This window comes from Protomyctophum bolini, assembly GCF_963924005.1.
Source record: "Protomyctophum bolini genome assembly, chromosome: 14".
In the NCBI taxonomy this organism is placed as follows: Eukaryota; Metazoa; Chordata; class Actinopteri; order Myctophiformes; family Myctophidae; genus Protomyctophum; species Protomyctophum bolini.
Window position 1 is genome coordinate 5392210 of NC_137875.1, and position 24955 is coordinate 5417164.

Below are 24955 nucleotides of genomic sequence, written 5' to 3' on the forward strand. Positions count from 1 at the left end.
ATGAGTGTCTCTCTGCTCTGAGCTCATCCATTCCATTCCAATGAGGAGACTCTATGAACAAAGCAACAATAAAATAAAGGAATCTTGCAGGCACGTGCATTCGTGCAACGTCCTTCTTTAAAACTCCCCAAACAACCTCATGTCAGAGAGAAAGACGAGCCCCGTCAAATTTGCGATGATGATAAAAGACCATCTGTTCAGGTTTTGCAGGTTGAGATGTTTATTTGGTGTCTCCTTGACTTCCAATTAGTATAACATGGATTACTTAAAAAGAAAACAATTGGACCAATTACGCAAATATACAAAAGGCAAACTAAACAACTTAAACCAATTTGTACTGTGGGCTATAAAAATTGCTCCCGGTGTACTTTGGCATAGCTGTGTTTTTCCATTTGCCTTTAAGCACTCAAATGAAACATGTTTCTGACAACCCCCAGACAAGTGATAAATCACATCACCGGTCATCAAGCTTCCCAAATTAAGCACCGAAGGCACCCGACCTGACACTGGGCATGACGTCACAGGTCAAAGGTCAAGCACTCCCTCTCAAGGTGATTGATATTTGTGAAGTTGCAGCTTTTTTCTTTCCATCGTTCAACCTTTGATATGAGGAAATTGCTTTCTGCTGGTGCTGGAACACGGGTTGCCATTTGAACCTATGATGATGTCACCTGACGGAGTGACCTCATCCAAAGTGTACAGACTGATTGCCACCGGAGTCCGGAGGCTGGCTTCCATTTGATCAATTATAATGTTGATTTTTCAACATTAACATTATTTCCTACGCTATTTTCTTTCAAAAAATAATAGTAATGTAAGCCTATGACACCATGTATATGATCATGAAGTTGAGGTCAATTCAAACCCTATCTTAGTGGTAAACACTTTGACCAGGACCAGGGTTACTTGGTCTGCTCATATATTTCCTCAAAATGTCAAATTCTAAAGTACAAAAGGCAATAAATGTTATTTTACCAATAATTGTCCCAAGCAATGGCGTGTTAGACAGCTGGCATTCCATTTGATTATAGCTCTCATTTAAAATGCAGTAGATCTAAGATTTTTAGTTGTTCAGTTTAGTTTATTTGAATTGCAAATAACACGCAAATCAGAAATTATACATGTTCGTTTGATAATTTTGATAATAGAACAAAATAAATTCCAGTAGTTATTTTCATATAGAAGAACATGAAAGAACACAGAAAACAAACCAACAACAACATATCAAAGCCCCACATGTTGAAACAATAACTGTTGCATTTCTCACGCTTCATACAAGCCAACACAAACACAGGGTTCATCGTCCTTAAAGGGACATTTCACCGCTGGGAGAAACTCAATGTTGATAGTATGGGTGCGTTCGGAAATGCACACCGGGAATGTGGTCAGTTTGTGGAGTGTGGTGGGCGGTGACGTCACAGTGTGCCACAGCTGTGACGCATTCACACCGCAGACACCGGACAACCCCAGCTTCAGGGTTAGGGTCGCTCAGTGCGGGCACTCGGCACACCCGGTGCGCAGCGCACTGGACTTTCGAACGACAACGCACCGAGTGCACTGAATAAGCGAACGACAAGAGAGCACACTGCAGTGCGTTCAGGGCACATTTCCGAACGCACCCTATGTGTGTTTGACTAGGGTTTGACTGGATTGCTGAATTCCTACAATGCTTTAGTGCAATTCCCCTCCTTGTGGACAGTGGAGACCGAGGAGGCTGCATGGAGGTGTGACTTTGTAGTCCAGGAAGGAAGTGAGACCACAGTCATGACAGATTTTAGGTCATGGACATGACATCATGACTAAAAAAAACTGATTAGACATGTTTCTTGTGTCCTAAATATCATTAAAAGAAGTGGCCCTTTAATGTAATGTTCATATAACTACTCCAAAATCTAATTTGCCCAACCTAAATGTACAGCAATTATTCTGATATTTTGGCCAAATACAGATCGAGGCAGGAAAGGAAATGTAGGTGGTCTGTGCCGAACCAAATGCAAAGCTCTGATTCTTACTGTTGACCACTTGAAATGTAAATACAGTATATTATGTCCCTGGCTAGTTTAATTGGCTCTGAGGCTGACGGGACAAATAATGAATGCAACCATATTAATTAACAGGTGAAAGAGGTCAAAACATTAAAACATCAACACTACTAACACTTGAACTAAGCTTTAGACATCCATCTGAATGGAATTCTGAAGAGCCTATACGTAAATGTGAAGAAATGTAAAACTATTAAATAGACAGAACAATAGAACATGCTGTATTTATCAACACGGTTAGAACTGCTTTCATTCGGATTCTCTGTCTGCTTTTTTTCCAGCATGATGAGAAGCTTGGAATTCCTGGAGTGCTGACTAACTGCGATGATATTCTAAAATGCCTGAGGTGTCACTCAGACGCTTCCTAGTGTCCTAGACGGTGGTGATATAGCCTAAGGGGAGGCATTCAGGATGTGAAACACGAGTCCTTGGCGGTGTGGGCGATCGACTCACAGGTGTGTAAAAGACCTCATCAGAGAGGCATGCTGTCTCTGGTTCCTCCCTCATACCTGAAGCCTTTTAGAACGTATCTATCCACATGGTTCTGCACATCTTTGTATTTGTGCTTTTCTCTTTGTGACATCCTAATAATTGACACCCTAATAATTTCTTGTCTTTTTACCATTTAGGCTATACTCACAGCTTCCCATCCCTGCCTTCTTCATTAGAATATCAGCCGACTCTGAAAATTGGGGCACAATATTAAATCAATGTAAAGGTGTGTTTATCAATTGGTATCAATGCATATAATCAATCTATAGGACTTGGCTGACTTGACTTCTCTAACCACTATTATACTTTGTCATACAACGATGTCATGCGGCAAAAATAGCCAATCTACAACCTCAGAATGCTTCACATTGTTCTATTTTCTCATCTCTGTCTAGGTTATGTTTGTCAAGGGGAAGGGCAGAGTTTTGGGGTGGGCTAAATGTCAAGTATAAAATGTGGATATTGTGTTGGAAATGTTGTCAGTGTCACTTTGGTAGGCTATAATTATGCCTGTAATTCCTGCATTTCAATGACTCGGCCTGTTTCAAAGTATACCAAATAATTTCACAGCTTCATTCTTGCATTCTTGTCCTCCGGGAGCATTTTTTTCTCAGTGTCTGAAGTACAAAAAACATCGCAGAAGGTCCCCAGCGGCTGCGTCTAAAAGCAGCCAGGTCTTTGTCAACATCATGTGGATGTACTGTAGACACTTGAGCTCAGAACATAGGAATTCACATACCATTTAGATCAACAGATACGCTTCGGTAGGAATTCATGACTTCACGATATGATTGGCAGCATGCCACTACTGTGCCTTTCAGCATTCAGCTCACTGAGAAAACTTCCACTAACAATGTGCAAACACAGCAGCAAGATTTGTGAGTTGCCGTGATAGGAGAAGGATATCAAATGGAACACAACCACCCTAAAGACTAATCATTGTGTATATTCCTGCACTATACCTGCATCGAGTGATCTTGGTACATAGAATTTGATCTATTGAAGATTCTGACCTTCAAATGTACATCACTTTTGGTTTGATTGTATTGCTGTATTGTTCTTTCTGCTTTGGCAATGTAAACGTATGTTTTCTCATGCCAATAAAGCCCTTTGAATTGAATTGAATTGACTAGACCAGTGGTTCCCAAACCTTTTCATGTCAAGGACCCCCAAATTGACACTAATTATCCCACAGACCCCCCATTTGAAAAGATATGCCAGGGACCGCCCCATAAGAGAAGATTCTTACGGCTCTAGCAGTGAGTTTCAAGGAACCCCGGTTTGACATGCATTAGTCTACGTACGGACCCCCATTTAAATGGCATTTCTATCTCTGGGTCCTCCACATTATATTGTAAAAATCTGTATTGTAAAATAACTTGCTGTTGGCAGATACCGCTTCAAGTGCCCTTGTCTGTTCCTACCCGTTTACACAATGTACTGTACCCCTGATTTATACTTAAACAACTGATCTACAGTACAAGATCACAATGTGATCTGACTTGCTGTGAGGTTGTAGATCTGCAAAAATAAAATAAAAAATTGGCAAGTTGCAGAAGCAAACCAAAATCGCATGTTCATGTTGCTTTAAATACTTACTACTACTGCTACTTAATTAAACACACACTTTCATTCATTAACTTCAATCAAGTAACCACTGTGCTTTTTTTCTCAATGAATCCACAGCACAATATCAGTGTTATCTGTGTTGGAACTTGACCTACAGGCCAATCATGCCTTTCCGGTGACATAAACCAAGTGGAAAAGTACAGAGTACAGACCCCCCTCTAACCCCATTCATATCCTCTCCTCCACCACAGAGTACAGAGAGTACAGACTACAGACCCAGAGTACAGACAGAGTACAGACAGAGTACAGAGTACAGACCCCCCTCTAACCCCATTCATATCCTCTCCTCCACCACAGAGTACAGAGAGTACAGACCCCCCTCTAACCCATTCATATCCTCTCCTCCACCACAGAGTACAGAGAGTACAGACTACAGACCCAGAGTACAGACAGAGTACAGACAGAGTACAGAGTACAGACCCCCCTCTAACCCCATTCACATCCTCTCCTCCACCACAGAGTACAGAGAGTACAGACTACAGACCCAGAGTACAGACCCCCCTCTAACCCATTCATATCCTCTCCTCCACCACAGAGTACAGAGAGTACAGACTACAGACCCAGAGTACAGACAGAGTACAGACAGAGTACAGAGTACAGACCCCCCTCTAACCCCATTCATATCCTCTCCTCCACCACAGAGTACAGAGAGTACAGACTACAGAGTACAGAGTACAGTACAGACCCCCCTCTAAACCCATTCATATCCTCTCCTCCACCACAGAGTACAGAGAGTGTACAGACAGAGTACAGTACAGACTATAGACCCCCCTCTAACCCATTCATATCCTCTCCTCCACCACAGAGTACAGACAGAGTACAGAGTACAGACAGAGTACAGAGTACAGTACAGACCCCCCTCTAGCCCATATCCTCTCCTCCACCACAGCCAGATCTCTCTCCTTTCATGCGGGTGATCTCGATGACATCATGGCTCGGCACAAGACTTCCATATTGTATCTAGTGACTCTAATAAAAAGTGGAGGACATCTAACGACGCCGAGCTCTCACCGAAAAGCCACCCGGTTTATATTATCATCTTGGGAGGCAATGATATCACTCATCAGACCAGAAACAACCCGTCCTTCTACCAACCATCCTCGGAGGAGGAGGAGGATGGCACGCATGAGGAGCTCTTATACCGGGGCCAAGAACGGAATCATGCACCATTCCTAAAGGATGTGGGCAGAGCAGTTTGTGCTGTTATGGATGAGAAATGATTGAGCGTGCGAGCGTGGCGTTCGTGTGTGTGTGTGTGTGTGTGTGTGTGGTGGTAGGACTTCAAGGGTAAACAACATAAGGAAGGTGTTACGGTAGCATAATCTGCCTTGCACGGGCGAGGTAGAACACCTGGTTCAGATCTGCTCTGACGGCGTCCGCTGCAAGCACACTGAAGCAACAGTTGCACTGTTTCTACACAGAAAATGCTGAGTGTTCATTTTAACTCTTTAACAAATGGACGTGTAATGGTGATATTTTATCATAATTATTAACACAGCATTTAACCGTGTACAAATGTTTACATGCTATATATGGAAATAAATGTGTGTGACTGTAAAGATCATCTCAGGCAAAAACTCGGGTTTGGGATAATCGTATTTAAATAATACAGTATATGTGCGGTATTGGCCTGCCTCGTGTGACAATTCATTTTAAGGACACGCACCACTTACTTAATAACATAAAATTGCTGACTGGTTCGTCCAAGAACAATTCACAATCATTGCATTATTGCAAATAACACGTCTGCTGTCAAACACCATGTTTAAGTAAACCCATACTTTCAACACACCCCCTTAGCTCCCTCGTTGCCCATCCAAACACCACTCTGCCTGTTCCAGGATTTATCTCACATTTAAGCTGAAACACATTAAAAACTTCTTCCTTGACTTGTGACTTCATCATGAAACCAGAGCTCTTTTAACAGCGTTGTTAACCATGTCGAATCCTGCCGGGCTCCCCCGACCATATGGCGTACTGACAGACGTCCAACAAACTGTTCCAACCAGTAGGGCTACTGGCTTTGAACACCGCAATAACAAATACCTGATAGGCCTATGTAACAAGTAATGGATTTAATTAAAACTACTGTAATATAACGCTAATCTTCATTTGCTTGTTCTTTCTGATATATGCCTATAACACATTTTGACCTGAGATCATATTCTAAAAATGTCTGTTTGAAAATGACAGTTTTCTGAAAAAGCTATGTTTCTTTTCTATGTCAAAAATAGCTAAAAGCATAAATACATTCCCATGTTTTGTCAACACTAGCATCTGCACTATACCATCAAGAACTATACCATAAGAAAAGCACTACTGTATGTGGCGACAAAGACATGCAAGGAAGAGCACATTTTGGCGAAAGGTTTGAGCGAAAGGGCGACAGGTTTGAAAGGGCCGACCGAACCAACTCAGCAGTTCTGCTGGGAGACATACAGTACATAGGACCAGTTCTGCTGGAAGACGTACGGGACCAAATATTAGGGAGAAGTCAGAGGGCAGAGGAGGAGTGAGGGAGAGAAAGTTCCTTTTTTGGGAAAGGTTTCACCACCAGCTCTCTCTCTCTCTTCTCCTCCCTGCAAAAATGTTCTCCACTGACTGTCTGTCTCCCCTCCTCTATAGCCCCCCCACCCCGGGCCAACACACACACACACACACACACACGCATCCTCCGCAGTGAGTCCCCCTCCTCGCCATTCCAATCAGTCAGCCCGTCCAACATGTGCTCCACTGATGCCCAGGCGTGAGTTTGTTTGTCTCCGTCTAGGACTGTTGTTGTAGGGCATGTGTGTGTGTGTGTGTGTGTGTGTCTATCATTTTCCCCCACCCCACATTTGTCTGACCAACAGTCCCTGAGTTTAAGGTTAAAGGGCTGCCCCGCATGCTGCACAACACAGCCGGCTACACCACAACAGTTGCTCCAAGTCGGGGTATAGTCTAGAGAGGACGCACGCAGCTGAGGGCATCACATCACAGTCGCTCCCAGGCAGGCTAACACTCACACATCATAACCAGTTCAGGCTGAAGGCATAGCTATCTCCATTTACACTGGATTAAATATCCCGGATATTACTTTTTACCTCGTATAGTTTGCTTTTGTTCCGTTTTCACTCGCTGCTCAAAACAGCTCAGGGTTTGCATCTCCTGTACATGTTCCTGTGCATTGAAAGGCAGAGGTGAGGTAGAGGAGTGGTGTGTAAGTGTGTGTGTGACTGTGTGTCTGTGTGTATACACTATGTAAGTTGAGAACATTACCTCATACACTGGAGAGGCTGTGATTGAAGAGGTCTGACAGAGTTCTCTCTCTCTGTGACTCCGTTACTCTTTGCCTCTTATCAGGGCAGCTTCTCTGTACAGGTTCAGAGAGGTGTATAGTGTTTGACAGCCAGACTTTACAGCACCCCCCCTTCTATAGTATATACATCCCTCCCTCTGCCTCACTCTGTCCATCCCTCACACGCTCTGACACAGTCAGGAGACACATGAGAGAGAGGAGAGGAGAGTGAAAGGTGGTGACTTCATTCTCTCTCTCTCTTCAACCAAGCCTCCCCTTTTCTCCTCCTCCTCGGTTGCGTCTTTCCTTTTTTTTTCTTCTGGACTTTTCTCTTTTTTTCCCCTTCTTTTTTTTTTGCATAGCAATCGTCAGGCAGCATGCCAGTTCTCATCCTTCTCCGCTCCCTGGTTGCCCGGCTCCTCGGTAGCAGTCTAGCGGGCTCTGTGGCAAAGTTCATCCGGAGGGTCCTGTCCATGGGCTTGGCCCACCTTGGCACGGCGCTGCGTTACGTCTGGGACCGGGTCCGATCCCAGGAGTTCAGGGAAGCCATCGTGGGTTGTGTGCTGTGCATTCTCCAAATGCCCAAGACGGTCTCCACCTCCAAATGAGCTCTCGTCCGTCCGTCCCGCTCCACTCGCTTCTTTTTTTTCCTTTTTTTCCTTTTCACCCTCAACTCGTGCGCCGGAGAGAGAGAGACAGAGAGAGAGAGACAGAGAGAGAGAGAGAGACATAGAGAACAGATGAGTGAGCAGAGGGGAGGGAGACAACCCAGGGAGATGTGACAGACTTTAGTTGGAATGCAGTGCTTTTGGTTGTCTTATCACACTGGCTATGTCTGAGAGCCTTGCGAGGAAGGTCCAGCCCTTCACCATCGGGACGAGGCTGTCGGTCCCTCCAGTCCAGTCCAGAAGCCCGGCAGACTTCACCCAGAACTACCTCCAACAGAGCCAGAGTCTGGATAACTGCAACACCGCTCTGCAGCAGCAGAAACACAACCTGAACGACACCGTCTCGCTCTACCTCAGCCGCTCCCAGGTGTGTTCCCGCCGCGGCCCGTGTCTCATCTCTCCCCAACGCCGCGCGGCAAAGCGTGTGCCCCCCGCCGCCGCCCCCGCCGTGGACCAGAACCATCACCACCACCAGGAGGAGGACATGGCCGCTGAGGACCACCTGAACCAGAACGTTGTCGCGGTCGTCTCGCCCTCGGCCGTCTCGAGGTCCATCAAGAAGATCACCATCTCGGGGAACGGCGGCGAGAGCACCAAGAGGAAAGTGGCCGCCGTGGGCGGACCGGCGCGGTTCCCCCCCGCCGTCACGGCGTCCCCCGTGTCTGAGAACATCAACAACAACAACAACAACAGCAGCACCACCACCACCACCACCCCCACCTCCAACCCTCCTCCTCCTCTGCCCTGCAGGATAGTAGGGGTGAGCTGTGAGAATAAACCCAGCTCTCACTTCAAGGTACTGTAGCTACGATACTTATTTCACCGGTCCATTCAGTCACCATTCATACTGTACTGTATATGGGGTTCTTAATGACATAAGAAAGCACGTGTTGAGAGAGGCTATAAACTTTTATCAATGTCTGCCTTTATTGAGCAAACAACTATAGCTGTAATTTAGGTTTATTTGCTACACTTAATGTAAAATGTAATGCATGTACAGATTTAAAAGGATTTCCTGCTGTTTAAAGTTTTTACTTTAAAATGCATGTGTAACATGTTAAAGGCTACAATTTAGCGGCCTGTGGGGTTTTTCTTGTTATTAAAATATATGTAGAGTAGCCAGACAATATATCATTCCTTCACTCTCTTTTTCACTCACTATAAGGATGTATTATATCACACACAGCGACCTATAAGGATGTATTATATTACACGGCATAGCGACCTGTGGGGTTTTATTGTTATTAAATTCAAAACAAATCCACAACCTTGTCTTTATGAATTTGGAAATTGGTCGAAAAACGTTGTAAATTCATGCCCATTATACACCAAGAAAGACCACCCAGTAATTCGATTGTCCCCTTGAGACTTAAACAAAGTGTAACTTTTCACTTTGTAGTTTCGTGGTGCAATTTTCGACCTTCCCCGACCCATACAAGCCTTCTTAAGATGTTCACTTCATCCATGCTTCACCGCAAAGCACTTAAATAACTCGGGGAAAACCTCGTGTAAATGACGTCGTTGAGCCGGATCGTATTTCAGTCGTTTTCAGGTGTTGTGTGAATTAATCAGATTTCCTATATAGGCTCATTAGCATATTATTCACATTTTTATAGGTTTTACTCACAACAGACAGCACGGCTGAGCGTCAGCCCGTCCGAGGACAGACCATGGTTCAGTTGCTCAAAGAGAAGTCCACTCCACAGGTAGGAGTTCAGCTTCCTGCATGCACACACAGCTGAAGCCTATGAAGCCGATTGGATGAAATTGGTGACACACATTTATTTTCTGCAAAATTTCAGGGAATTTTTCCAATTGTGTCTGCTCATTTCTTTGTGTCGTCACAATTTCACTTGTTTAATTGTTGTGTCCTGTCTGAGTTCACTATCCTGATTGGATAATTGGTATAGGCCTCCCGAAACTGAAAATGCATTTTCTGTTTAAAAAGCACTGGTCATGGAGACTACAGTTACTGACCTAGGACTCTATAGAGGTATTTAACACCTATTTTAACAAAATAAAATCACTTAATCTACTTTTGTTTTCTGTAGAAATGTAGAACTTTAAGGTGCTACATTATTTTGAGAAAATAATATAACTTATTGCAACTTTAATATTAATTAAACTTATACTTATAGCACCTTTAAAGCACCTGTTATAGCGCCACCAACAGGTGGATTTTAGCAAAATACATTTTTGGAACAAAAATGTATTTTCAAATCATCCAATTGCCATCCAAGAAGAAATGGCACCCTTTTCACATTGGCCTATTATAGCGCCACCAGGAGGCCACAACCTCACCTGCCCTGGTGGAGACCTGTGCCCCGAGGGGCACTTTATCTAGTTTGTTATACAGTATTTGTTCAGTAACAGGGGTCTCCTCATCCTCATCTCTTTTAGCAACAGAAAATTATGTTTTCAGTTCAGGATATATACTGTAAGGAGAGAGAACCGCCACAAAAGACAATTTTTCTGCTTCAGTTTTCCAGGTTTTGCTAAACACATTTCTTTATATTACTCATACATTTTATCCATGCATCACGCAAATTGGTACACACTATCTCTATAGTCATGAATGTGATCAACACGGATCTGAACGATTTCCCATATTATTCCAACCCGATTGGCTAAGATTGCCTTTCAAAGTTTGCAGGATTGGTCCGTTTTGAACAAGATGCCTCAAATCATGAACGCAGCATGCAATTTATGTGACATTTTCCAGTCCCCTTTAGGCCACTTTTACCTCATAACTGCACTGTATGCACACTCCCTAGAGGCCAAGGATTTGACCTGCATTTTTACATCTGCCTTTTATCGTACCACCAGGAGGCCGACTGTATTTGTAAAACACACTTCTGATATACAGTATACAATTCCTTCAGATTTTGTCCAAAAATCCTGCAAATCGGTATACGGCATCTCTATAGTCATGTGATCAAGATGGACCTGTCCAGTATTTCATATTCCATCCTATAATTGGCTAACATTCGATTCCAAAGTTTGCAGGATTGGCCAATTTGGCCCGTTTTGAACAAAATATGCCTCAAATCATGAACGCAATGAGTGCAATTTGAGAGAAGTCCTGGCCCTGGTGATGATGATGACGACAATGACAGATACAATGATGTATTAATATTACAAAAAGGTTGCAAAAGGATTAATCTTTTCTTGACAGTCTAATTCAAAACTACAGGACAATTATCTGTTGTGAATCAGTTAACGGGAGCATGCGTAGCCAGCTGGCTGTGTATTTGACGAATCTTCAGAATGTACTGTAGGAAGTGAGGTCATGATGAATGGTTGCCAAAACGTAGGTTTTGAGAAACACAAGTGGTCACATTGTTTATAACACTACAGGGCCAAATTATGATTGAATACATGGTTTCAAGAGGACATATTTGGCCTTTATAGTCTTCTTGCAAACCATGTGGTTTGACTACAGTACAGTACAGAGCTTCTTTATGGCGGCTAACATAAAAAGAAAAAAAAACGTTTAACTATTTTAGCCCATTGTAAACTGTCTCCTGTTCCTTGTTTAATGTAGAATCATCAAACTCTGGAGTGAGTGTTCAGCTACACAGAAACAGGTCTCACTCCAGTTCACTGGAAAACATGAAGTAGAGGAAAGATGTTCACAGAAAAAAAGAGGGCATGGAGTTGGTTCTTATAAGCGAGGGGGATAATAATATCGCACTGGCACAACAATGCTCCCATTCTTTCCCATGAAGAGAATATTGTTTCCCCTCACATTGTAAACACTGCGTTATTGTTTATTTCCTATTGTCATTCATTATTTCATACACACTCCACATAATCTGCTACTCTTGGACGTGCTTTGACTTGCTCATAGTAGGGCTGAAGTTGATCCAAACTTAATTGATAACAGTGTTGATTTCGTCGACTAAAACTTGAGTCGAAAAATGTCCGTCGACTACCTTTTTTCACTGACAAAAACGAAATGGAAACTAAATGAAAACGAAGCTACGATGACTAAAACTATAAGACTAAATATACTGACAATTTCGTCAACAAATAAAAAACTAGACTAAAATGTTAGGAAGGGACTATAGTGGACAAGAGATCCAGTATAAGTCAATTTACACTCGGTTGCATGCTGAAAATAGCCGGGGTGTACGTGGGTGTGGCGCATTTTGAGCTTCGGTGTGAAAAAGCGTTGTGTACAGTACAGGAATCGGGCTTAAGGCTGTCACAGAAGTACATCAGACACCTATAAGGATGTGTCCGCGCTGCTCCTTCCTGTCTTTACCCAGATGTTTCCTGACCGGGGGGAGCATTAGCGTAGCTCGTCCATAAAGGAAGTTGTGGCCCCAGTCAGTCCTGTTCATTTCTCCTCTCAGAGTGCTGACAGTAGGGGTTCTGTTTAGAGAGGGACCCCGGGGCCCCGTCTGACACATGTTCGTAATGTCTGTCTCCTGATTGCATAAAAAAAGGGTGGAAATAACGCTTTTAAATGGACCCCTTTAACATTCCCTCGCCATGAGGTGTTTTTTTGCCTGGAGAGATCTTTGCGATCGGCTCTAATTCCTCAATTATACTTGGCTGCTCGAAAGCATGCCGAACTACAAGCTCATAACGCATCGCATCATGACATACGCTGTGAGTTCGTATAGCTACATCGGCTATTTCAGGTGCAGCACAAAAATAATCATGCTTATACGTCCGTCACGGCAATGAACATCAAAATGAGCAAATAAATCAATGAATGTGTTTTTTAGTTTACCCTATAATAAAATAACAATTTATGTGCTATAAACATTACATTGGCATTTCTGACACTGAGCAATGATCTTGTGTTCATGCAGACGTCGTCCGCCGTGCAGCCCTGCAGGCCTCAGTCACCCAGGAGAGAAGTCCAGAGGAAAGGAGGCTGTCAGGCGTTTGTCACGCAGAAGGAAGGGCCTACGGCCGCGGTTACATCCCAGAGTGACAGCTTTGCACAGAGAAACTCCCTCTTCAGCAAGGAGATCCTTCAGGTACGACACGAGGAACACCAGGTCTTACTGTCAGCTGGTTGAGTTATAGTGAGTCAATACATACAGGGACGTGCAGAGAGCTGACATCCCGTATAAGAGGGGGCACTTTTGGCCCAATATAGCGAAAATAGCAGATCTACAAGCTCACAACGCGCGTTGTTGAGAGCTATTTTCGGGGCGCAACCCTGCACTCTTTTAGCTTGTGGAGATGCAGGTGTAACGCCATGGATTTCAAAACAAATTAGTTCAATGCAAAAATGCTGCGTTCAAGTTCAGGAGACTTCGGGAAAAAGATTCTCCTGAATGCTGCCTTCCGGTATGTGGCATGGAAAGGAAAGGAGAGGAGGGCATTTGCATCTCTTCCACCGTGTAGTAAATGCTGCATTCGTGGTCTGGAGAGGGCAGTTGTTTTACAGACGGGTAATAAAAGGGCAGGGGCTGAAGCCCCCTTTGAAGTCTATCTGTGCACGTCCATGGAGTCAAGCTCAAACCATAGTGGAGTTCAAACCCAAAGGAATGCTTATTGCCTTTCTCTTCTTCTTTCTACATTACTTTTTATGGCACTATATAATCGTCTCCTAAACGAGATACTCAAGGAGGACATAGTCATCATACTCTACTTAACAATAGGCTGACAATGTATATTATGCCTTGCAGGCAAAAATGTATATAAGTTTAAGTTCATACTTAAATAGAATTGATTCATTGTATGAGTCTGACATAAATGGCACTCATTTAAGGGCAGGAACCCCTTTTGGTGTTAGCATTATGTTATGCTTTAGCTATTGAAAAATAGCAGATCTACAAGCTCATAGCGCTACGAGCTTGTAGGTCTGCTATTTTAGAAAAATCGAAGAAGGACTGACATAGAAACATAGCTTTTTCAGAAAACTGTCAGGATGTAGAAGACATTTTTAGAATCTGATCTCAGGTCAAAAATGGGTTAAATAGAATTGATTCATTGTATAGTCTGAAATAAATGGAACAAAGGCCAGACAACCAAAGACAGGGAGATAGCCTGTGTTTAGCAACAAGAACACTAACAAGTGAAATCACAAGGGTCCTTCATTGTGCTGCAGTGACCCAGAGGAGAGCAGTTCTTATTCTGTACTGTGAACTGTTACTGTTAGGCCACGAGTCTGGAGAGGGAAGGAAGTGAAGGCGAGGGAACAGCCCACAAGTGAAGCAATTATTTAGGGATGAGGTCATTGTTTGGCTCCGTCTCTCTTCACGCCTATGGCCTGGAGTCCAACCAGAGCACCACAGTAAACTGGCTGTGTTATCGCATCACTATGTCCGCCCAGGCCGCGGCATTATGTCCGCCCCGGCCCCGGCATAGCATACACAAGGACATATTTCAGTGGGCTTGGCTCAGAGGGACATTTCGTCAATGCAGTCTAGTCTTTGTTATTGGGGCCTCTTTCAAGTGAACCGTGCAAAAGTATATAATAGTCCATTTTACTTCCAATAATTGGAGATAAATTTCGGTCCTGTCCAAAGAAAGAAAGACAGAATCATGATGTATGTACTGTTGTATGTGTTGAAAATGGCAATGTGAAACGTCATTAATGTTAACAAGCTGAGAAGCGATTCCGCTCTCATGAAGAAGCATGGATCCAAAAATGTTTTTTAGGGTGAATGGGGCCATATTTGTGTTTATTTTGAACGTGATTTAAATTGCCCTGGGAGCTAGTAGGGAGTCAGGGACCCACTGTGATTTGGTCGGCTGATAGCACTGATGGAAATGTGTTCTCACACACACACATACACACACACACAAGCAGGTCACCGCATGGAGAAACACAAGTCGTTCAAGAGCTTGTCTGTCTCCTTGGCTGCCGTGCGAAACATCTCACTTTTCACCATCTCATTTCCATTATAGAAAGAAACACTAGAAACTAAAGAGAAACTATGACTGTTCTGGAGCCATTTTAGTGCCAAGAAGTCATCGCATATGGTGTGCAAATTTAGACTGTTGGTAAACATGACCTAAACAGTATAGCCTACACACTATGTATAATGTATATTTCATTGGATTATTTTCTCTTGAATTTTATCGAGGATTTTCTCATATATATATTTTTTTCTTAACTCTTAAAACAATCTAATCTAAACAGAGATCTCACTTCACATTGTGATTGTGCTTAAAGAAGTCAAAATCTGGTATTTGAAGCTACAGTTCAGTAGGACACGCTTGGTCCCACAATCAAAGGTGGAGGTCAAATGTGGCCGAGCGGCGAGCGCACGTGTCTTGGCTCTGCTCCTTTATTATGCGTGTGTGTGTGTGTGTGTGTGTGTGTGTGTGTGTGTGTGTGTGCGCGCGCTGCGATCAAACTGGAATTCTTTTGTATATTATCAACAGTCCATTGTTGGGGGAGAGAACAGGAAGAAACAAGGACATGGTAGACTTCCTGTATGAGGACATAATATGCCATGGGAGGCTAGCCCCTGTGAGGGGAGATATGAGAGGAGGGGGCAGGCCTGTTCGCTCAAGCTGTTTTCCCTCTGTTCGTCTGTTCAGTGCAGAAATACCTCCGCTGTCCCGGGGGTCTCGTAAACTTAATGAGTTACCCCTCTCCGTGGAGTGATGTCACCGATGTCACGTTTTAATTTCATGCAAATAGAGCTGTAGCCCGTTTGTCAAGCGATGCAGGGACGGGCACACATAGACATCAAAGGGGGCTTCAGATCCTATAGCTGCCCCTTTTACCCATCTATAAAACACCTGCCCTTTTATTTTACCCATCTGTAAGACCACTGCGCTTTCCCCAGACCACGAATGCTAGCATTTACTACATGGTGGAAGAGATGCAAATGCCACTCCTTTACATGCTTTCCAAGCTGATCTACAACTCTCAACGCGTCACGTTGCGACACGTTGAAAGAGTGTAGATTTGCTCATTTTGTCCAAAAGCGCCCCTCTTACGGGATAGATTTCAGCCCCTGCCCCTCTAACACTCTGTGCACGTCTCTGAAGCGATGTGCCATAAAGCTGTAATGTTTCAGTACAGTCTCAATAGATGGGGGGGGGGCCCTAACATTCTTGTCATTGCAGTGACAGATTGTTGGACAAATATTTACTTTCATGCAATTTCACAATAAGAAATAATTGTGTCTCTGCTGCAGTGAAAAAAACATTCCTGAATGTGTTAGCCTATAATTTAACTGTGATGTCTTATAAGGTTCAGGCTTCTGCTCTGTGTCATTCAACTCCTGGACCTCAGAAACCATTATTGTTACTTTTCATTATGGTGATTTGGATCCAAACACATGCACTCAAATCCCAAGTGTTCTTTTTTTCCCCCTCTAGTTGTAAATCTGAGCTTGTACAAATGTAACCTAAATGGACCCTATACCGGCACGCAAGTCCATTTGGTCAAATATGTAGGCTACAAGCTCAGAGATAAATTAGCCTAACGCTGAAGATTTCACTGTGTACCTGGCCTGTTATAGTGAATATTAACCCATTTAGACCTGAGGACGATTCTACAAATGTCTTCTATAAATCAGTTTTCTGTTTCTATTTCAGTGGTTCTCAAACATTTTCATGTCAAGGACCCCCAAAAATATATGTAATTGGCCGCTGACCCCCATCTGAAAATATGTTGTTCCAGGGACCTCCCCCAGAAGCAAAGAGTTAAAAACGTTCGCTCTGAAAGAATATATATTCAAAGATCTGCGCCACATTTTCAGGACTTTTCAAAAATAGCAGATCTACAAGCTCGTAGCTACGTATGAGCTTGTAGATCTGCAATTTTTTTCAAAAGCTACAGCTATACTATAACATAATACAAAATTTAAACCACCAAATGGGGTTCCCGTCTAGAATGTTTTAATAAACTTGTACTTGTACTCAGTTTCTTCGGCTTGGCCACCATAGCGTAGCCCAGCTACGGTTCTCTCACACATAGAAATAAATGTTGCCAGAAAAAGGTCTGTTCGCTCAAAAAGACAAGGATTTATGCAACGCGTCGGGCCGTCGGGCTACAGTAACAGCAGTTATAGTTGCCAAGAGAAACCTCTGCTCTGCAGTAACTGTATAACATGACACTATGAGAACAAAGGGCTGCTTCTTGATGTTCTCAAGAAGTAACTGCGTGTGTAACTTTAAGTCAGTGTGAGAATTATATACCCGTCCCGGTGTTGGGCCTCCTGGGCAGCAGGAATAACATGTCTCAAACACTTTGCTCAACACCTCGTTGAGTGCAACGTGATGCTTAACCACTTTAACCCTACTCTAGAAGAGTCCAGTGGTTCCCAAAGTGGGGTCCGGGGACCCCTAGGGGTACTTGAGGGAGTTCCAGGGGGTACCTAGCTCAATTGAGATAGTTAGGAACCAAATGGACCCTTATGGGTCTGTAACTCAGATAGTGTACAAATGGAACCATTTGGTTCCATTTGTACACTCTCAGAGTTAAATTAACAGTAGTTTTACAATATAAATTGGGGTCTCAGAGATAGAAATGCCATTAAATGGGAGTCCGTATCATAATGTGTGTGAAACTGGGGAAATTAATGTTTCGGAATCACTGCAAGAGCCGTAAAGATCCTCCCTTATCGGGGTCACTGGCATATGTTTTCAAATCGGGGGTCCGTGGCCTAATAAATGTTGATTTGGGGGTCCTTGACACGAAATAGTTTGGGAACCACTGCTCTAGATAGAAGACCAGTGGTTCCCAAACCTTTTCATGTCAAGGACCCCCCAAATTGACACTAATTAGCCCCGCGGACCCCTCCATTTGCAAAGATATGCTACAGGATATTTAGAGGATATTTGTACAGCTCTAGCAGTGATTCTCAACTCGTTTAATTTCAAGGACCCCCAGTTTGACATGCATTAGTCTACGGAACCCCATTTCTTTTGGCATTTCTATCTCTGAGACCCCCAATTTATATTGTAAAATCAATGTTAATTTGATCTTTGATCAGCAGCTGTGGACAGGCGGGGGCGGGGCGCACGTGTGGTGTGTTGTTGTGATGACGTCGTTCATTTGACCAGAGTGAGGGGATAGTGGAGTGCTCTGACCGGGAGTAAACAAACTTTCTACGGGAGCTTCGATGGATGTATTTGGATCGGCGTAACAGTCCGTGTGTTTTGATAGCTGAGATAAAGGATGGAATGACGATGTAGTTGTTGAGTTTGAGCAGTTGTGCGGTGGAGTAAAACAAAGTGCCGGTGCCATATCCGGGATTTATGTTGTTAGCCTGGAGCTGTTGTTAGCCGCTGGCAACACGTTTGTTGACCAGAGGAGATGGAAACACAGACACAGCAGGGTAATCCACAACATGGCAGTTTGACGGAGACGTAGAAAAGAAAAATAGATAATGGATGAATGGGCAGAAGAGACCGGTGGGAGCTGTAGGAGCGGTGGTGGAGCCGGGTAGACGAAATAATTGGTGGCGATCGTAGCCAAATGATGGCTATGTCGTACCTAGCTGTACCAGGACAGTAGCCTGTGGCTTTATTCCACTTTGCCACGCGTGCTGTGTTGACAGCGGGGAAAACTGACTGCAGGTTGCTAGCTAGCCCTAAAGCCGCCAGCTAACCAGCACAGAACACGGGGAACAGCTGCCTATGTTGTGGTTGCCAGCCAAGGGTCCATTGGGTTGCAAACTATCATTCAGCTGCCTGGGGGACCCCTGGGGGACCCCACTTGGGAACCACTGCTCTAGACATTGTAAAGTGACATTGTAAACAGAGTTGTCTGACTCTGTCCTTGGACAGCTTTTGTTCTGCTGAGAGCATCGTGATATAGCAGATCTCCATCTGCTATATCTGGCGCACGCAAAACAAAGTATAAATCAGTTTGTGTACATAATTATAATTTCACCCAGTCACCCAGCAGACAACACAATGACTCCACTATATGCACTGAATGGCAAAGATACTGAAAGAATGTATTTTCCTGCGTATTTTAGTACGCACAAAGCAAAGTATGAGGATTATTGTCCTGGTGTGCCGCCCATCCATCGCACAAGACTGAGTTGTTTTTTTACTGTTTATGAACACCATGCTGAGAACACTGTGCTGTAAACACCGTAGAACTGACATACAAAACAAGACAACAAACAAAACATTAACTTGGACGTTCATACAATTACATTCACAATAATACAGGACTTTCACCATAAGATTCACAAACAAATACAATACTGACCTACTTTGCCTGCTTGCACATGAATGGGGGGGGGGGGGGTCGACTTGGAACCTTCAGTCTTTCTTGAAAAACCTTTTTGTTTTCTCTATTTGACTTTCTTGTACTTTAACTTGACTTTCTTCTCCTTTACATTTTATAGTTCACTTTACTTCGTTCACTTCACTTCTCCTAGTTTACTTTTACTTCTTCTTGTCTACTTTGCTTTCTTCCTTCTGCACAGAGCTCTCTCTCTCTCAGTGATCTGCACAGTGCACTCTCCTTCAATGTAATGAGACTTCTGCCCTCTCTCTCTCACAACAGGTGAAACCAACAAGCTTGATTAGCAGAAGCACAGACGCAACAAAGACACATAATTGAGAACCCTCAACACATAGAACACACTTAGCGCCCCCAAAAGGACAAATACAGAAAAATGAAAACCTTGACACTGACATAGAAACATGGGGTTTTTCAGAAAACTGTCAGGATTTAGAAGACATTTTTGTAGAATCATCCTCGGGTCTAAATGTTAACACAGTGGCCTTGTGGTTATAGAGTGTCCGTCCTGAAACTGGGAGGTCGGGGTTCGATCCCCGGCCGGGTCATACCAAAGACTGTAAAAATGGGACCCAATGCCTCCCTGCTTGACACTCAGCATCAAAGGGTTTGATTGGGGGTCAAATCTACTAATATAAATGGTAAATGGTGCATTTATATAGCGCCTTTATCCAAGGCGCTTTACATAGATTGTGCATTACATTCACCCATTCACACACCGATGGCAGCGGAAACCATGCAAGGCACCAACTAGCACATCGGGAGCAATTAGGGGTTCAGTGTCTTGCTCAAGGACACTTCGACAGTAACTCTGGGGGAGCCCGGGTTCGAACTGGCAACCTTGCGGTTCCCATCCAGGCACTCTACCCCTGAGCCACCGCCGCCCCCACCTACTAATCAATCTACAATCTACTAATCCCGAGCGCGGCGCACGGCTGCAGCTCACCGCTCCTTGGCTGCGGCTCACCGCTCCAAGAGATGGGTCAAATGCGGAGAACAAATTTCACTGCGGTAACGTGTGTGACAAATCGTTTGACTTTGACTTTGACATGTTTAGTCTATCTGCTGTTGTTGTGGTGTGTACTATAGGCGGAGGCGTGGATCAAAGGGAAGATGCATGAACTGAAGGATGGCTGTAACGTCCAGCGCTGCCCACTTCAGGACTGGGCGGAGGTCTCGCAGAGCCTTCAGAGAGACCTCAAAGACTTTGACAACACCCTGATTCAGCTAAATCAGGTAACAATGCAACGTCACACTCGTGTCCTGGGGGTCTTTATGTGTGTAATATGTGGTTTTCGCCGTGAGCCCAGTGTCTATATGAGGTCATGGACACTGGGCTCAATTACTTCCTGGAGTACATGTTGTCTCAGTAAGGGTGTAAGGCAAGCCATGACATCAGAGACACTGGGCTCACTGCTAAAATCTAAAATATCTAAAACCACATATTACACCCATAAAGACCCCCAGGAAAGTGTTCTAAATCTTCTAAACGTCATTAACATATTTTTTTTTGCAAAAAGTGTCCCTTTTACACTTTTCCGTAAGTTATGAAAAACTGGCGAGTGAAGCCTAATTTATGCTTCGTGGCATTATAGGAATAATAACCGCTTCAGTTCAGTTGTTTTCGGTGAGTGACAGACAGTGTTGTGTGACAAACTGACAGAGCATAGGCTGGGCTTCACACTCAAAGGCCTATATAATACAGTATAATGGTCCTGCAGACATTTGATTTGCTCTCACTATAGAAAAGAAAAGCAGACCCCTTTCCCAAGGCTTTCAGTGCTCCAGACAGCACTGTCAAATCAGTTTAGACTTTCTCCCCCAGGAGTGCAAGTTTGGAAATGATATTTTTGCTGATAATTAACCTTCCCTGACACACAGGGCCCTCGAGGGGTTTGTTTGTGCGTGCGTGCGTGGCGTGCATGTGTGCGTGCGTGCGTGGCGTGCGTACGTGCGTGCGTGCGTGCGTGCGTGGCATGCATGTGTGTGTGTGTGTGTGTGTGTGTGTGCGTGCGTGGCGTGCGTGCGTGCACATGAATATGATGGCAAAGTCCCAGCATGCATCTAAGCAGCTGGCACACATGAGCAGTGGCTCTCTGACAGTCTGTTGGCTTCTAATATGACATCGTTATGTAGCTACTCTGCAGATGTTGACTTTGCTATGCTCAACATGCTGATGGACGATTGCATTTATATTCTGTCTGTGTCCCAAAACAAAGATGGGCGAGCAGTTGATCTGCAAACTGAACCCCACCTCTGACCTCGTCAAGAAGCAGCTTGGACAGCTCAGGGACCAATGGCAGGTCCTGAAACAGACGGCGGCCAATCAGTCCAGGGCACTGGGCGGAGCCAAAAGCCTACAGGAGTTCAACAAGAAAGTGGACAAGCTGGAGGCATGGATTAAGGACAAGGTATAAATGCTAAATTAACTCTCTCTCTCTCTCTCTCTGTGTCTCTGTCTCTCTCTCTCTCTGTCAATTCAATTCAGAGGAACTTTATTGGCATGAGAAAACATACGTTAATAATCACTGTTGAAAATGGGGAAAGTATACATTGGAGGGGGTACAGCATTGTGTAAACAGAGCTATGTCACATTGTGTCGTTAAATAAATGTTCTATATACAGTCAGGGGGGTCTGGGCCGGCCGAGCGGTCCAGGCACCTATATTATAGGCTGGTGGTAATCCAACCTGACAGGCAGCATGTCGTGGGTTCGAGTCCCGATCCCGACAACCTTTGTGCATGTCTTGACTTCCCCCCCCATCTCTATCCCCCTTTCAAGCTACTGTTAATCTATCAATAGAGGGTATAGCGCGTGACATCATCATCAAACCCGGAAGTTATGCAGGAACGCCTACTGAGTGGCAAAAAACTACTTTCTGGCCTCGACAGCCCAAACCTCCACACAGAAAAGTCATATCTGATTGCATTAAACAACGTTAAACAACGTTAAACAATGTTAAACTCACTTTGCATGTTGCTTTGCCACTCGATTTGCCACTCGATGTGCCATTCACTTTAAGCATGCGCACACCCTCTATAAAGGCAAAAATCCCCCCCCCCCAAATCTCCCTCTCTCTCTCTGGATGTGTGTGTCTCTCTCCCTCTCTCTCTTTCCATCTCTCTGTGCTCACCTCTCCCTTCCAGTTCCAACAGTATATTATCTACCCTGTCCCGAGTCCCGACCGTCTCTAATTGCTCAAGCTTGTGTTTAAAACGGTTCTGTTTAAAACAAGACTTTCTGCATATTCTCATATAATAACAGCTGCTGTAAACCGGCTGCCACTCAACACCATAACACTATCTGTTAGAGGAGTTAATTTATGCTCACTGCGTGTGTGCCTTTCGGCGCACGCACATCCCCCCTGCTTCTGCACGTCAACTGATGCGCAGATTGATGGTGACATTTTCCCCTCTTGTTTCCTTGTGTTTGTGTCTGGCACAAGCTGGACATAACAGAGGATGTTGCTAATTCTCCCATAGCTGAGTCTTATAAAACCAAGCACCCTTAGGGAGTATAGTTTCTTTTTCCGATTTGTATATTTGTTCCTTTTAAGCGTGATTTATGCGCCGGTGTTGCACACTATAAAACAGCAGATATACAAGCTCTCAACGCGTTTCTGCTGCTGCAACAACATCATGAGCAAATCAGACATAAATCAAGTATATAAATCAGGCCCTATCCGCTCCTGTGTTCTGGTTAGAAGTCCAGAGTTTAATTCCGCCTAATGCTGGAGGACCCTTATTGCTGCAGGGACGTGCACACATAGATATTAAAGGGGCCCTGCCCCTTTACCCGTCTGTAAAACAACTGCCCTCTCCAGACCACGAATGCAGCATTTACTGCATAATGGTGAAAGAAATGCAAATGCCCTCCTCTCCTTTCCATGCCACATACCGGAAGGCAGTATTCCGGAGAATTCGTTTTTTTCTCCGAAGTCTCCTGATTTGTTTCCGAAATCCATGTCGTTACACCGCATCTCCAGTGTGATAAAAGAGTACAGGGTTGCGCCCCGAAAATAGCTGAAATAGCTGTTTTCACTATTTTGGGCCAAAAGGTGCCCTCTTATGTCTCTCTAACACTCTCTGCACGTCCCTGTATTGACTCACTATAACTCAACCAGCTGCAGTAAGACCTGATGTTGCTCGTGGCATACCTGAAGGATTTCCTTGCCGTCTCATTTCCTGTGGTGTAGCAGACGTGCTAAACGCCATGCAGTGCGTCTGAAACAAGTATAGCCGTTTCAGTTCCAATCCAATCAGGGCTGTTTTAAAACCCTTCCTTTTATGTGTGCCAGCAGGAACAGCAGGAGCAGTCCCTGATAAACATCCTGGGAGAGAATGTTGACAAACTGCAGCTGACTAGGAGGATCCTAGATCTGAAACAGGTGAGCTCACTGCAGAGGATTATAAAGGCAGTCAAATAAAACTTCCTCATGGGTAGATAAACAATTTGCAATGGCAGCCGCATTGTCAATATACTTCAGATGGGGGCGGTGGGCCGGTATCGGGTACGGACCGGTCGCCCCTAAACCATCCCGCCCCTCGATTGTTTTTCCCCGCCGAACCTGCTCGGTTCCGTGTCCTTTATTTTGTTTTACTGAGAATAAGGTTAGACAAGTGTAGGGTTAGGCATAGTTTTACTGGGGTTAAGTTTGGGTATAGGGTTAGGCATGTTTTACTGAGGTTAAGTTAGGAATAAGTTATGGTATAAGTTAGGTTTAACCGTTTAAAAAACAACTTTAGTTTTTTTCAACCAAGGTTCATGTTTTAGGTTGTTATTAGAGAAACTAAAAGGTGAGTGTTAATTTTCTTTCATTTGCTGCTTTCTTTCGTTTTAGGGATTTTGGCAGTTTTTGACAGGGGGGCGGGGGCATTCGAGCATGGGGCTAAATATGTATTTTTTAACACAATTTTATGGTGATTTATTTTTTTATGGTTTACTATAGTCCTAATAAACGCCAGGAAATTACATCTGGCCACAAAAGATCACAGGATCTATTGAATGTGACAAACTTACATATTGAGCCTATACACACAGTATAAGCCTTCCCCCAGTAGGCTACCTTCACATTCAGTAGATCCTGTGATCTTCTGTGGCCAGATGTAATTTCCTGACGTTTATTAGGACTATAGTAAACCATAAAAAAATAAATCACCATAAAATTGTGTTAAAAAATACATATTTAGACCCATGCTCGAATGCCCCCGCCCCCCTGTCAAAAACAGCTACATTCCCTAAAACGAAAGAAAGCAGCAAATGAAAAAAGATTAACATTCACCTTTTACTTTATCTAATAACAAACTAAAACATGAACCTTGGTTGAAAAAAACTAAAGTTGTCCTTTAAGCATAATTTACTTAGGTTACTTTAGGAATAATTATAACAGGTCGCAGTTCCGCCACGTGCTGTGTGAAATATGTCATTTTTGGCCTGTTTTTCAGAGGTTTCCCAAAGTCATCTGTCTATCTGGGAACATGATTTACCCCCCAGGTTGTTGTACTGCAAAGGCTGTTGAAGTCATAGGATTGTGTCTATCTGTGAACATGATGTCCCTCCCAGGTCGTACTGTAATGTAGAGGCTGTTGAAGTCATAGATCTGTGAACATGATGTCCCTCCCAGGTCGTACTGTAATGTAGAGGCTGTTGAAGTCATAGA

The 24955-nt window shown here is 44.0% G+C and overlaps 2 protein-coding genes across 8 annotated transcripts in view; one reads left to right on the forward strand and one right to left on the reverse strand.

Annotated features, from left to right (window-relative positions):
- The window catches only part of klhdc3 (kelch domain containing 3), a 68004-nt gene extending 60206 nt beyond the window's left edge, over positions 1-7798 (reverse strand). Inside the window, exon 1 of the mRNA XM_080782467.1 lies at positions 7422-7798. The gene's annotated coding sequence lies outside the window, so the exon portion shown is untranslated. The remainder of the gene's footprint in view (positions 1-7421) is intronic.
- A 255-nt stretch (positions 7799-8053) lies between these two features.
- mymx (myomixer) overlaps positions 8054-24955 on the forward strand; it is a 62890-nt gene continuing 45988 nt past the window's right edge. For 4 of the 7 annotated variants that reach the window (XM_080782438.1, XM_080782443.1, XM_080782442.1 and 1 more), the window contains exons 1-6: positions 8054-8904; positions 9725-9814; positions 12932-13102; positions 20386-20532; positions 21516-21707; positions 23594-23683. In XM_080782438.1, coding sequence (XP_080638564.1) covers positions 8272-8904; positions 9725-9814; positions 12932-13102; positions 20386-20532; positions 21516-21707; positions 23594-23683 — 1323 coding nt within the window. In that variant the 5' untranslated portion in view covers positions 8054-8271. The remainder of the gene's footprint in view (positions 8905-9724; positions 9815-12931; positions 13103-20385; positions 20533-21515; positions 21708-23593; positions 23684-24955) is intronic. The other 3 variants (XM_080782439.1, XM_080782444.1, XM_080782441.1) reach the window with 3 other exon arrangements.